Source organism: Meleagris gallopavo, chromosome 30, assembly GCF_905368555.1.
Source record: "Meleagris gallopavo chromosome 30, MGAL_WU_HG_1.1, whole genome shotgun sequence".
In the NCBI taxonomy this organism is placed as follows: domain Eukaryota; kingdom Metazoa; phylum Chordata; class Aves; order Galliformes; family Phasianidae; genus Meleagris; species Meleagris gallopavo.
Window position 1 is genome coordinate 1,321,724 of NC_139433.1, and position 14,612 is coordinate 1,336,335.

General features: G+C 45.0%; 1 protein-coding gene across 1 annotated transcript; it reads right to left on the reverse strand.

The window, feature by feature from the left end:
• Positions 1 to 501: 501 nt before the first annotated feature.
• LOC100540096 (scaffold attachment factor B1-like) lies at positions 502 to 14,548 on the reverse strand. The gene is made up of 21 exons (XM_085211774.1): positions 14,216 to 14,548; positions 13,465 to 13,552; positions 13,088 to 13,152; positions 12,796 to 13,002; positions 11,533 to 11,592; positions 10,872 to 10,899; positions 9,475 to 9,973; positions 8,996 to 9,045; positions 6,626 to 6,726; positions 5,219 to 5,368; positions 5,050 to 5,126; positions 4,696 to 4,835; positions 4,078 to 4,169; positions 3,585 to 3,691; positions 2,944 to 3,237; positions 2,537 to 2,674; positions 2,007 to 2,049; positions 1,559 to 1,680; positions 1,247 to 1,359; positions 1,112 to 1,163; positions 502 to 865 (listed from the first exon to the last, which is right to left on the reverse strand). The coding sequence occupies exons 1-21, from the start codon at positions 14,402 to 14,404 to the stop codon at positions 736 to 738; spliced, it is 2,745 nt and encodes a 914-aa protein (XP_085067900.1). The 5' UTR covers positions 14,405 to 14,548; the 3' UTR covers positions 502 to 735.
• Positions 14,549 to 14,612: the final 64 nt, after the last annotated feature.

Below are 14,612 nucleotides of genomic sequence, written 5' to 3' on the forward strand. Positions count from 1 at the left end.
CTTCGTGTCTTCCTAGTGGTAGGTGGCTCAGCAGAGCGTGGCTCGTGTGCAGAGCGACAGTTCTGTGCTGAGGGAGCAGCTCTGTCTGCACCAGTGTTGACTGCATTTTTAAAAACAGCCAAAGATACCCAGGCACAGCTCAGAGCCATTCCTAATCTCCATCAAGGACTGCTGGGGAAATGTAGGTCTTGGGATTGGAGCAGCTTTGGACTGCCTTGATGTAGCAGAGGCCAAGCAGGTGTAGCTCCCACCATGAAATGAAGAGAAAAAGATCCTTGCCCTCACTTTGTCCAAACTTTAACTAGCATCATCACCAGCATGAAAAAAATTAAATTGCAGTGTTTAATTAAGACTCCTAAAGTAATGTGGTGTGTCAGTGTGCTGCTGGGAGCACGCTGCTGCTGAAAGTGCAAAGGCATTTGGGTATTTCACCTTGGGTAGAACATTCTGTGCTTCAGCGTGTGGCCAAACAAATCGGTGTCCCAGGGACGACTGAAGCCATTAACTGTAAACTGTTTTTTATTTATGGAAAATGGAATGCTTCATTAACAAACATTTTTAAATGAGATATGAACAACACATTACAAAACAAATGAGTTCACATTGTATTGAGTGATGTAATATGGCAGCAGCTTAAAAAAAATTACACTTACAGTGACCCATGAGCTCCAAGGAATGGTAACCCTGGGTGACAAATCAATTTCAGTTGCCACGTAGCATTAAAAATTAAAACATTCAGTAGCGACGGTTGAACCGGGGATCGTTGGGTCTGCTTGCTCTTTCCTGGCCAGCAAATCCTTCTCCTTGCATCCCTCCTCCGTGCATCATCTGACTTTGGTTCCCGCCTTGCATGAACCCTCCTCGCCTGCAAAGTGAGGCAGATGGTTTGGGGTTTGTTTTCTTGTGACCCGAGTAGTCAGGCTGAAATAAGTCATGTGCTGCATTATGAACCACAGGAATATTCTGTCATCCCTTGACACTTCACTAACTAACTGCATAATTGATAATCCCCTAAAAATGCTTCTCTGGCTCATTTAAATGCAAGGGACTCACTCAGAAAGGAAAGGAAATGGAAGACGAAGAAATGCTTTGCTCTTTTTAAGCTCCTTACCCTGACATGCCTCCACGGTGCATCACGTGGCCAGGTCTCCCTCTACCTCCACCTACAAAAGAGTGAAGTGATTCCTTTATATCCACAGGAATTGTTTGCTTTGTGTCCAAGCAGGCGCCCCGTGGGGAGCATTACCTTGCCATCTCTCGTGATCCCGTCCCATCATCCCTCCATCCACACTGCTCTGCCACGAACGCTCTTGGTGCCCTTCAAATTTCCTCCCGTGGTCCCCCCAGTCGCGGCCATCTCTGCAGGAAGAGCCTGAGTTACACCTCTGCACGACAGCAAGAACCCAACGGGACACCTGGCACTACTGCAGTGAAGTGAGCTGGAAGAGCCACTCTTGTGCAGCGCACCTGGCAGAGAACGGGCTGAGGAGGGAGCTTTGTGAAAAAGAATCAGGTCAAGAAGCGCATAAGGAGAAGAACCACAGCTCAGAGCACTGACCTTGAGGGCGGGGGGATCCCTCTGCTCTCACTCATCCTCCTGTCAGAGCCGTAGCTGCCCCAGCTCTCCCGGGAGTCCCGTGAGTGGCGCTCAGGTCCCCCGTGGCGCTCATCTGGGTAATGCTGCAAGGCAAAGCACCTGTGTGAGCGCCCAGAACCAACTCTGTCCTTGTTTCTCCCTGTTAACTTCATGATATTCCTCTCTGCCCATTTCTGTCTGGGTCTCTCGCAGTCCCACAGCTCAGCCCTCTTGTGCCCTCTCCGAACACCCTCTCTTATCACCCACCTCTCCGACAAGCTTGTTTTGTTTGCTGTGTACCTGACTTTTACAGCAAGTCAAAAACAAGGCAATCTCGTCACTGACAGATACTGTAATTTTAATCTGAAACTACAGCAAACCAAGTTGCAGGAGTTGAGATAGTTCTACAGATTTATAAAAAGCAACTCACTTGTCCATCGCGATCCCCCATCATTGTCCTGGATCCATCTCTCCTACAGACAGACAACTAAAATCAGACTGTGGTTGGAAAACACACTGCCGTTGTAACAGTATCTACACATCACAGATAGAAAATCCTGTTTCCACGTGCTGCCAGCATTGCCTACAAGAGGCACATGGGGTAGGAACACAGGGAAGCCACAACGCTTGAGATTCCTGGAAAACCCAGCTAGCCCAGAAGAATGAAACAATATCCTCCATTAAGATGCTACAATCTTATTTCAAAAGCTGGTTTTTTTTTCAAAAGCTTACAAATTGCAAAACAGCAGCACCAGCACACTGAGCAGGTGCTTAACAAATGCTTAACTCGTGGCACAGAACAGTTCTCTTCCGTTTCACAAGAGAAACTCCACAGCTCCTAAATCACGCTTAAAAAAGGAAGTGCAGAAGAAACACCCAGTAAAGAAAAGGCAGCAAAATGTGATGCTGCACACATCTTTGCCCTTTGATTTCAGACAGCACAGCAGAGGTAACACCAACCTGTCCAATGAGTGGTCTTGGTACCGGCCACGATCCCTGTGGTCGAAGTCGTGGAAGCGGTCCTGGCGGCCGAAGTCAGAATGGTACCGATCGTTCATCGCCATCCGCTTCGCTTCAGGCCAGTATGGATCATCCCTCCTGACAGAAAGAATACGTTTGTTTTAATCCAGTTTGTGACTTTTGATATTTGTCCCTTCCTTTCAAACTGTACAAATCAAAAACGCGTGTAAAAAAGCTCAGAAGCAGGAACAGAACTCAGACAGAGGAGCACAACTGAGATTTTACACAGTCAGCTCAGGCTAAGCAGTGAGTGCAGCTCCGAGCAGACAGACAGCTCTCTGCAGGGCAGCTTGGAGCCACAGCCGGGCAGCCAAGCGCCCTCCTCCCATCCCTCACGTTGCCTTTACCTGCCATCAATATCATACGGCCTTCTCATGGCGGAGCGGCGTTCTTGTTCGTAGCGCAGCTGCTCGTGCTGCCGTCGCAGCTCTTCCCTTTCTCGCTGGATGCGGTCTTGTTCCCTCCTCCTTTCGTGCTCTATGTGCATCCGCTCTCTCTCCAGTCTCTCTCTCTCCATCCGCTCTCTCTCGAGCCGCTGCCTTTCAATTTCCAGTCTCTCACGAGCGATCTCAAGCCTCTCCCTTTCCTCGCGCTCCCGGATGGTCTGCAGGTGCTGCTGCCTCTCCCGACGCTCACGGGTGCTGTTTTAGCAGCATGAAAGGTTACGGATTTGTATTTCAACAAAGGAAGTTAAAAAGGAAAAAAAAAAATAATTAAATAAAACCGCAGTGACTGCAGATTTGTTGAACTCCTCTGAATTGCAGTGATTTGTATTTACAGCGATCTCACTGCTCCCATCAAACCCACCCGCGGGGGTAAATAATCCGATATGGACAGGAGGAGTTGAATCCAAATGCCTCATTGCTTCTACTCAAATAAAGTATCAAATAAAAGAATTATTTTCTCCCTTGGTCATTTTAATTAAAAGAAAACTGTATGGCTCCTAGGAAGAAAAAAAGATTTCAGCCAAGCTAACTGCTGCTCTTACCGGCGCTGCTCGGCCTCCCTCATTTTCCTCTGAGCTTTGATCTTGTCGAAGGGCACAATGCCTTGCCTCTCCCTGCTCTCCGATTTGCGATCCTGGCTCTTAACACTCTGCATTTAATACAGAAGGACAGAAACTCAGCAGAGTGCATTTACAAAAGGCCAACTGCTACGCGCAGCGCTCTGTTTCCATTCACACACATCTCAAAGCTCTGCCCCCACATTTTTCTATTTCTTTTTCTTTTTTAAACACTGCAGACCCACAACATAATAACAGAAGACCTTCCCTTCCCACATTTAGTTTGGCAAGATTTCATTGCTGAATACATTATCAGCCATATGAAAAATATTTGACTAATTAAGAGCTAAATCCGCACTACAGAAACCCTAATTAGTCTGATCAGTAGGACAAGCATAGGGCACGTGCAGCTTAGTGGGATTCTTGATCTGTTTCTAAGGAAAACCGATGTGCCGTGCTTCCCATGCAGAAGACTTACTCTGTCTTTTGATGTAGTTGATGTTTTCACACTGATAACAGGTTCTCCTTTGGATTTATCCATTACCACCGTTCTCTCTGTTCCTTTACTCCCTATACAAAGCAGAGGTTGAGCAGAAAGAGGTGTAAGAAATAACAACGCTACATAACGTACAACTCGTTACTGTGCACAGTTACCTCCTCTACAATGTGAAACGGGTCTTTAAACCCCTGCTCAAAATGCATTTCTTCACTACAGCTATCCTAAGCGTCACCATTAAGGCTGACAAAATGTCAGTGCTCCTCCAAGACTATCCAGTCTTGGATAGTGACAGGACAAGGGGAATGGTTTTAAACTGAGACAGGGGAGGTTTAGGTTGGATATGAGGAAGAAGTTTTTCCCCCAGAGGGTGGTGAGGCACTGGAACAGGTTGCCCAAGGAGGCTGTGGATGCCCCATCCCTGCAGGCACTCAAGGCCAGGCTGGATGTGGCTCTGGGCAGCCTGGGCTGCTGGTTGGCGACCTGCACACAGCAGGGGTTGGACCCAGGTGATCTTTGTTGCCCTTTTCAACCCAGGCAATTCTGCGATTCTATGATTCTATGAGAGATTGACTGTGAAAACAAGAACAGCCATATTACCTGACTTGGAAGATTTAGGCTGATCCGATGAAGCAGACTTCTGTTCATCCTTCTCTTTCCTTTCTTTTTCATCTTTTTCTTCAGCCTTTTTGGAGTCGTCTTTTTGGTCACACTTCTCATCCCTTTTACTACTGCTAGGCCTACAGGCAGATGTTGATATAGATTAGATTGACATTCAGGAAGAGAGAATTAAATTAACAAAACCCAGTTTTGATTCGCTGAGATGCAGTAGTTCCAAACACACACTTGTCACTTTCGGGATGTTTGTCATAAAAGTTCTATTTAAGTGTTTTTCCTGACAAATCAACACAGAGAGCTGCAACAGCTCTGGACAGGGAATGTTTAAGGCAGTACCTCTCGCTGGCTGTTTCTTTCTTCGACTCATTCTCCTTTTTTTCAGTTGGTTTCTTCCCAGCAGGTTCATTTTTTGCCTGAAATTTATTTTGCACATCAGCTGAGATCGTGGTTTCAATTACGCGTACAACTCGATGGCGGCGAGAAATCTTAGAGGATCAATACTCACTTTTTCCACAGAAATGATCTTCCCGTGTAGCTCCGTTTTGTGGAGGTGAGTAATGCACTTTGTGGCTTCCTCAGCTGTAGACATGGTGACAAAGCCGTAACAGCGCGCGCCGGGGCTGCGGGCATTGGTGACCACCTTTGCACCAACCACCTTTCCCAAAAAACAACGTGTTATGCTCACAGCAACGAGGGCACAGCCTTAGCAGCACGAAACACTCACAGAGCATCCCTGGTGCAACCCAGGGCACGCTGCTGCCACGCAAAATGACGTCTTCGTGTCACCACTGAGGATGACAAAGAGTGACATCCACAGCTCTGCTTAAGAAAGAGGAGTTTCCCCCCCACAAACAACTTGGAAAAGCCTGCACAGAACACCTGCTTTATAAATGTCACTCACTCACACCAGTGTGTGCACAGAGCCGTCGCATTAAAGTGGAGCTGAGCACGGAACGCACTTCTGAGCTCTTGATTTATTTAGCAGATGGGCACTGACTGCTTGGAAGTTTCAACCTCCATCAGTGCTTTGTAGCAAATAGTTTTATTTACGTGACTACACGTTATTGTGGCAGCTAAGCAGCTGCAAATGGGAGGTGAGCTTATTTTTTTCTTAAGCATTTAACACGTTGTGGTATCTCTATGATCAATGCATTCCAGCTCACCAGATGGAATTCTGAACAGATGAATGGAGGGGCAGCGCTGCATTTTTTAACTGACACGGGGAAAGAAGCTTCTGTTACTCTTCTGACTGTCAAACCCAGTGCTGTGACACACTTAACCCATTTCAGTACTGTCAGGTCACAGCTTGCACTCTGCAGTGCAGATGCAGTGTGCCCATAAGTGGGCTTCAGAGCTCTGAGAGAAATCCTTAGGAATCAGCTCTGTGCAACAAATGCTATCAGCTCTGACGGCAGTTTCCTGTTGAACTAGTTCTTCCCATTTTCCAGCTGAGATGGAGTACATTCATAACAAACGCAGTAGAACATACCAATGCCCAAGTGAGCGCATTTTAAAGCAGTTATCCACCTCAGACAAAGGCAAACCTTCAGGTACTGAGGCAATTCCTCACGTACGCCCCAGTGAACACATTATCAAATACTGCATTATCCTACTTTGTCCTAGGAATGTATTTAATAAGCAGCGTTCACTGATACTGTGGGTTCAAATGAGTAAAGACACCACCACAGGACACAGAGAATATGTAAGCAGTCGCTGTCAGTTTATATAAGGACTGAAAAAGGAATTTTGTTTTTGTTTGGAAGAGATAAAATAAAACTGCAGCCATTTGGCATGAACTCATGCAGGTTTTTCTTCCCTCTACAATCCCACAGACATTTTCAGCAACAGAAGCACACCAAATCTTAAAGACAGTTTATACTGAGGGGAATATAAACAAACAAACCAACCTTACCTTCCCATATTTGCTAAACAGATTCTTTAAGTCTGTAGCTCTGGTAGTGGAAGCAAGTCCACTCACCCAAAAGTTTCTCCCAGAACCGCCAGCAGTGCGACCTAATTAGGAACACAAACAAAACCACACCCCGGATCCTAATTAGTTCTACTGTTCCCATATTTAAAAAAGAACAGTTCCACAAATGTCATTTTTCAAATCACAAAGTAAAGCAAAAACGTCATCTCCCAACAACTCGTATTCCTGAAGGCAATGAGGAGTCCAAACTCCTCTAAGATGGAACAACAAACTCTGTCACGTGCAACAGAGGGATGTTATTCCCTCCATCGTTCCTCAAGGAAGAAACTGCAGAGATGAAGTAACCGTGGCCCTTCAGAACGTGTCTGGACCATCCCAGCACGTTGGAACTTACAGGAAAAGACTGAAGACCTGTGAGGGCTGTGGGAACCGAGTCAGCACCCACAGGTACTCGTGTCTTGCCCTTGTCTCCTTGATTCCTAAGGAATTACAACTGCATGCAGATTAACCACACCTCTCAAGGAAAACATTCACCATAAAAGCAAGAACATATTTTCCTAAGTGTCTGCCTGCATGTAGTTCATGTTCAGGGTATGAACAGTTCAGCTATGACCTCAGTTACTGCAGTCAGAAAAGGGTCAGCATTCTTCAGCTATGCAGGAACTACAGAACATCCACCCAGGGTGACATCTGAACTGGTCAATGTTTGATAAGTGACTTCACCATTGCCAAGTCTGAGAACTCATGGTCCAGTGATTAAGAAAGGTTCAAGCTAAATGTTCACAGATGTTATCACTGAGAGTGAGAGATGATGTCTTTCTATAAACATCTGTTATTGCTGAGTGATTGTGTTGTGCTCATCTCTCTAAGGAGCAACCAGCAAGCCTGGCCAGCTCCTCTGTAATTTCACTGAGAGAAAAACCAAACAAACAGGGAATAACCTTTATCCCTTTTTAAAACAGTCTGATTTATGCAAGTTTTGATGGTTGCCTGTTTGCGTGGAGCTCACACCAGGACACTATCCCAATCTCCTCTGAAATCTCTTTAAGATCTCTGTATTGCTCTTCACAGCATTCAGTCCCACAGGCTTCTGTGACTGGAGTGCAGCAGGTCTCCCTACATCTATCTGCTTCTACAACACCCTTTTGGCGATAGAAGGAATTCCTCAGAATGTCATCAAAGGGGAGATGCATCTTTCAAAAGCAATCTGAAACGCTCTCCTTACTCAGGTATCTTTCTGTCTCTTACTTCTTCATGTGAGAGCTGCCACCTTCCTGCTGCAAACACGAGCTCTGCGGGGAACGCTGTCACATTTGTACAAGTTCCTGTGAAAGTATGCTGGGATTTGTAACAATCTCTTAAAAGAAAGATGACGTGGCCCAAAATGTGCTGCAGTCTCTGGGTAAATAATAGAACCTGTTAAATGGCCCTTTAAATGTCCTGAAATAAGAGTAAAAATATGGATGAAAGGTGAACAGATGTGGATGGAGCTAATGGCGAGGTCTGGTAGCTGGCACAGACAGACAGAACCCAAAATCTGGGTGGAAGCAGTTGATGGCGAGTTCAGGCTGTGCTGTAAAACCTCAAACCATGCAAATCCTTCCTTTCCAATCAGCAGACAGACAGATCTCCTAAGGAACTTCTTGCCAATTACAGAACTGCTGGGATTTCAGCACTCACTGCCTTGAACTCCCTGCTGCACGCAAGGCAGTTCTAAGCTTTCTGCCTTGGAGTGGTAAGAGAACAGAAAAGAGGAAAGAGAAGTAAAGACTCAGCAGAATGTGCATTAAAAGGAAGAAACACGATGAGAAGAAGGAGCAGGCAAGGCCTCACTTGGCACTGCTCATCCAGAAATACCCATCCTGCTTATCATGCATACTGGCATTGTAAGCAGGATTTGAGTAGATGAAGATTTCAGAACCATCAATCCAATTGGAAGGCATTAAACTTTGAGCATTTGTGATGTTTAAGTACATGAATACAAGACTGTACATTATTTTCACGTAGCAGGAGATGGTTTAAAGAATCACAAGTAAACCAATCACAGCAGGCTTTGGACTCACTACCAGCTGTTGGTATCCTCAGTGCCATGAAGGACATATTTGTCACAGATTAGCGTCTACCTTTGGAGATCAAGACACAAACAGAAGGGCACAATGCAAAGCTTTGTAAAATGTATCAAAGAGAAGAACTTTTTGGCATAACTGCATCTTTAAAAATCCAAGAAAATAAGTAAATAATGATATTTAAGAACTGCAGAGACTTCAAAGCTTTCAGAACAAAAGACCCCATCCAACACAAAAGGAGCTTCACTGACATAAATGTCAAGTTTTGTTTTTTAAAGATACGTACCCTTCTCGTCTTTTGAGATCAGCTTTGTATCTCTGTCCTCCTCCACAGGGCTAAAGACAAAACAACACGTTACTCGAGTCAGAGAGAATAATGACTACTTATCAATTATTTAAAAAGCTAAAATTAAATACCTACCAGAAAATACGTTGCAAACAAAAATACACCTTTATATACTCGATTTAAGTAATCTGACATGAAATAAGGGGAGTCAGATTCTTAAACAGAATTATATTAGGAAGAAGTTTACAAATCAGAGTAATTTAAGAAAACAACCTTTGAAGGTTGAGGAAGGAAAGAAATCAAACCCTCTGTGTTTAAAACAACAACAATTCTGCACAAGGAGAAATCAAACCGATTCTTTAGGAATAGGCTACAATTTCAGCAGGCGTGGTGGCCAATTGAAGGAAACGGCTTATTGGCATCACTTAACGACCCGTGACAAAAGATAGCATCTGGTCTATAACGGAGAAAAAACAAACCTCTTTTTCTGATCACCGCCCTCACTGGCTGAGGACTCTTTAGTAGCGGGGGATTCCTCTGAATTAGCTTTGTCTTCTGTTTTCTTGGCATCTTCTTTGCTATCTTTGCCTTCCGCACCTGCGCCTCTCTCCGCTGTTTCCCCACTAGAGGCTTCCAGGCCTTGGCAGCGCTTGCTACTCTGATCGCTTACGCTCTCTACTCCTACAGAGTCAGAGTCCAGCTTCTCTTCCTCTATTGTCTGTTCACTTGTCTCCCCTTTCGCTACAACTAAACGCTTTGCCTCCTTCCTTGCCATAGCTTGTGCCGATTTGCTGTCCAAATCTAAAGCATCTTCCTCCGACTGAGCGGCAGCAAGAGCGTCCTCTTCCTCTGCTAGCCTCTTGCCTGGCACCACGTTACTTGCTTCCTGTGCATGTGGCTGCTCCGCTTCGGAGGTTTCTTCGTTAAGGAGCTCAGATTTACAAGTTTCCCCCAAAATGTCGAGTATTTTCTCATTTTCTACGGATTTAACAGGAATAGAATGGCACAAGGTTTAATCACCAGGGAAATACAGCAATCACAAACGTGGAACTGGCATGGCTGCCACACTAACACCAAGAGAACGGCTAAGCTACACAGAGATTGGAAAACCCTAGTGTACACAGTGTTACAAGTCCTACGCTCACTGCACTCTGACACACTACTGCATCAGCCCTCACACGTTAACAGGGAAGAAAAATGCCCCCAGATTTAACAAAAACCTTCTGCTCATCCTTGATATTCTTCACGAAATCGTTCAGCTGTTTCTTCTCTAGTTAGCTTCCACAGGTCCAAGACGCTTAACTGAACATAGCAAAGCACTGAGGGTTCAATTTTTAAATCTCTGTGACATTCTTTTAGCAGACAGTCCAACATGAAACCTGGGCTTCTTCTGATGGTGCATGAGTGTGTTTGCAGTCCACAAAGTGAAAAGTATCTGTATGAAATTTCCATGAAGAAACTCTCTTCTTTCTTCTGTATCCAGTAACTAAGCTTTACATTTTAATGCCCTACAATATCTTTTTACTGCTGTCACTGCTCTCTACTTACTAAAGAGTTAAGGTGTGTGCGATATCACAAGATCTGTTTAGAGGCAGATTGCTTAGCTCTTAAACTGTGATTACCTTCTCTAAATCCATCTATGTAGCTTAACAGGTTTTTAAACCATTTCATATCACTGAAAATATTTCAGAGATGACAAGCATCACTTCACAGATCTGGGGATATGATTGGGTTTCCAATCTCTATGACCCTGCATGATCTGGGTTGTCCATCATAAGAATAACGCAAATTCTATGTTTGTTTGTTTGTTTTAAACAGTTAATGGTTTAAAAAGTATTAGTTGAAAAGACAGGAATATGCTTTTCTTTAACAGTACCTGGCTCCAAGTGTAGTTTCTCCATTTTCTGTTCAGGAAATAAACACAGAATAAGGATTTTATGCAATGTACTTTGTTACAGAGCATCATTGCAACCCCCCCACCCCATCCATGAGATTTAAATGTATGCCAATCCACCTGCTGCTTTCAGCACTGCTTTTCACCATCCATTGGAAATCTATGTAACTTTTTTTTGACTAATTAACGCCCAAATTTCAGCCACTATTTGCCTCGTAAGTGGGAATACTAGAGAAAAGGGAGCAAAAAGGTTCCTCTGTGTACTACAGAGTGAAAACAAAACCTGGCTACTACTGGATGTCATCAGCAGGGGAAAGAAAAAATAAATCCGTTGTGGAACTTTTTCAAGTAAATCTCATTTTTCCTAAGTAAGAAAAGCCACTGCAGTGCTTTTGCTCTGCATTTCTGAAGGCCTGTTTCCTTTGCAGTGCCAGAGCAAAAGTGGAGGAAATCTCCTGAAATTGGCAAAGTGGGGAGGGAAGAAAAAAAACAAGGAAACAACTCGGGGCATCCTCACTTGACAGACTGGGTTGTGTGAGATCACTCAGACCGCGGGTTCTGTTACAGCTCACACTATGGCCACGTGTTTGAACACAGAGTGAACAGCATTAAAAAAAATCTGGAAGTGACGTTTTCAATTTACCTTCATTTCAATTAAATCAGAAGAGGAATCTACATTGTTTTCAATTTCATCATAATCTTCCTAAAAGAGTAAAAAAGCAATTAGAGTACTCCTTACACAGCAAGGTTACCTTACTGAGAAACACCACACATCCAGCTTGCCTGAGCAACAACATAAGTAGTACTTTCCAATATTTAGAAGATCTTGATTACTACTTCTGAGCACAACCCAAGAGAAGCAAGAGATAAATATTCTTCTGCATTAAATATGAGCAGGAGGGCACTCTTTCCAGTAACCTTTCATTTGAATGTCATTGTAATACTGAGATTAAAATATACTTCAAAGATACTTTGATTTAGAAATTGTTTTCCATTTTCCCACCTTTTTTTTTTTTCATTTTTTTTATTTCTTTACCTTCTAACTTCAAGGCATTAGAAGTGAAGTTGATTTAAGTCTCCACTTTTCAATAGCAAAACATCCCCCACTTCTACTTTCCTAAGAGCTGCTGGAGCTCTATTTGGTTGAAGACTCAACCAAAACCTCACTGGTTATGATTCTTATCAGCTCTAATTGAAAGAAAGCCATCTGGCCTTTCAGGTTAATGGGGTGTTTCTGCAATTACCTTCTTTCTCACATGGTAAAAAGCTGAGACAGACATGACAAGCCTAAAGCAAATACACAAGGAGACAAGGAAAGAGTGTGGGGAGTAAACATAACATACAATTACTGTGTTCATTCAGTAGCTGGAGATTGTATAGGAGATATTCCAGCTTGCTCTCTAAGCTACATCAAAAGTTTGGCACTGCCAGGCAAGGGCAATACCTGATCCATAAAGAGTTTCATGTTTTAATAACCTATACAAATCTACACAACATAAATTCTTCACAACATCATTTCTGCAGAAAAGAGTTCTAAATTATAAATTGAAAATGATTTTCTTTCTTCACATACACAATTATTTAGATGGGTGGGTACACATCTATGTGCATGCATCCATTAATGCACACACACACACACACACACACACACACACACACACTCTAATAAGCATAAATGGCAACAGGAACACTGAAACTAACAACTGCTTTCAGCCCCAGAGATGTCACTGCATAGTAAAGCAGATGGTAAACCTGCTGCTGTCACCCCTTTATACCTCTGGTAGGACACAAGAGCTGTTCATGTGAACCAGAACCCATGTTCTGTACACATCCTATACTGTATTATACCAAAGTAAAGCCTCCGTGTGCCCAAACACTTGTTACATTTGCAAGGACCTCTACTTACCTCATTTTCTGTTAGCTGATCTGGAAGTTCTTTCATTTCAGCATCAACATTGTCTTTATTATCAGACAGTGAGTCCAGAATGTTATCAGGACTATAGTCTTCTCCACAGTCTACAGCACTGCTGTTGTCTATTTCAGCCTCATCTAGCACACTAATATCCATCATGTCTATGTCTTGTAAGGTATCCAGGCTTGCTTCAATATCCTCCTAAACAAAGGAAAAGGACAAACGTGTATTTACTGTGATTTTAATGACACGTGTACTTAGAAACTGCAATCATGCTTTCACCTACCTGCCCATCTCTGGAGTTTTCTTCTAGCCCATTGTCTTCCACCCCTTCCTCTTCTGATTTTCTTCCTAAAAATAATACAACTGAAGTTATATTAACAGCACTATATTTCATAACGTAGCTACTCTTTGCCAAATTATCTAATCAATGCTGTTTCAATTAATAATCATTAAGATCCTAATTCAGAAGCCCTATCTGGATTTAGCTGAGCATGAGAATACAACACAGTCAACACAAGTACACAGCATGAGCATGAACAAGGTTCCAAGACACGCAAACAGAAGTACACCTGGGTGCCATATTGTTGTTGTCCTTACTTGCTAATGAAATAGTTTTATAAAAAAGCACCAAAATGAAGAAGCTGCATTTGCACCCTGTACCTTTGCTCATTCTTTTTGACAGCCTCTTGTTGGTCAGTTCTGAAGCCATGGGAATTTCATCCGGATCTCCTCCTTCGTCCTCAATAGCCTGAGGGAGACAGCAATACAGCCCTGTCGTACTGCTACCAACGTGTGCTTTGTCCGATGGGGCTCTCAGCTCACACGGCCCCATCAGAGACAAACACAGTGCTATAAAACAGCTCCGCAGACACTGAGATGCAATCCAGAGGTGCAGATCCGCACATCTGTACGCAAAGCTTCATAGCACAGATTGGGTTTGGGCTTTGCGTGGTGCTGTGTGGACACCGGGGTTGGACTCAACGATCCCCGTGTTCTGATCATAAAATCGACTGAGCTGGGAGGTAACGGCCATCTCGCACACCTCCCCCGCCACGAACGGGGCCACGCAGGGATACAAATAACCGAGAACGGCCGCTCCAGGACCACGTTTGTGAGAAGCCACAAAGGACTCGAGACCCGCAGCCGGCCCAGCCTGCTGAGAGCCCCGCAGGAGAGATGGGAGAACCGAACGGAGGGCGCGCGGAGGGAAGCAGAGCACGGAAAGGGAACCGTGCCGAGGGAGCGGGACAAGAGAACGGGTTCGGCCCGGCCCCCGCCCCGCGCTGCCCTCACTGCGGCGCCGCGCCAACCGCGCATGCGCCAACGGCCCTGGGCCGCGGGACAAAGGACCCGGATGAGCCTCCGCCGCCCCCCCCCGCGCCCCCCCCGCCCCGCTTGGCGCCTCGCTCACCTTCCTCAGCCGCTCCATCAGCACGCTCTTGTTGCCGCCCGTGTCCAGGTTGCGGCGCTTCAGCTCTGCCCGCAGATCGATAACCCGCAGCTCGCTCAACCGCCGGGTTTCGGGTTCCGAGCCGAGCGCTGCGGCCCCTCCGGGGGATGTCAGCTCCCCCAGCCCGGCCGCTGATTGACTCTCCGCCATCAAGGCCCCTTCGAGGTCCCGTTGCGAGCCCGAACGCGAGGGAGTTTACGGCGTGATCCCACAGCCAACCTTGTGATCGCGGCACAAAATGGTGGGGAAGCCGAGACGCGCTGAGGGAAAGGGAAAAAAAAAAAAAAAAAAAAAAAAAAAAAAAGGAAAAAAAAAAAAGCCTACTCCGCGCAAACTCGGCGAGAAGGGCGACGAATGG

Excerpts from the sequence above, each read along its gene's own strand:
- LOC100540096 (XM_085211774.1), bottom strand. The coding sequence starts at position 14,404 with ATGGCGGAGAGTCAATCAGCGGCCGGGCTGGGGGAGCTGACATCCCCC. Across the intron at positions 4,836-5,049 it reads AAAGAAACAGCCAGCGAGAG|GCCTAGCAGTAGTAAAAGGG; the intron begins GTACTGCCTTAA and ends ATCTGCCTGTAG. Across the intron at positions 866-1,111 it reads CACCGTGGAGGCATGTCAGG|GCGAGGAGGGTTCATGCAAG; the intron begins GTAAGGAGCTTA and ends CTCACTTTGCAG.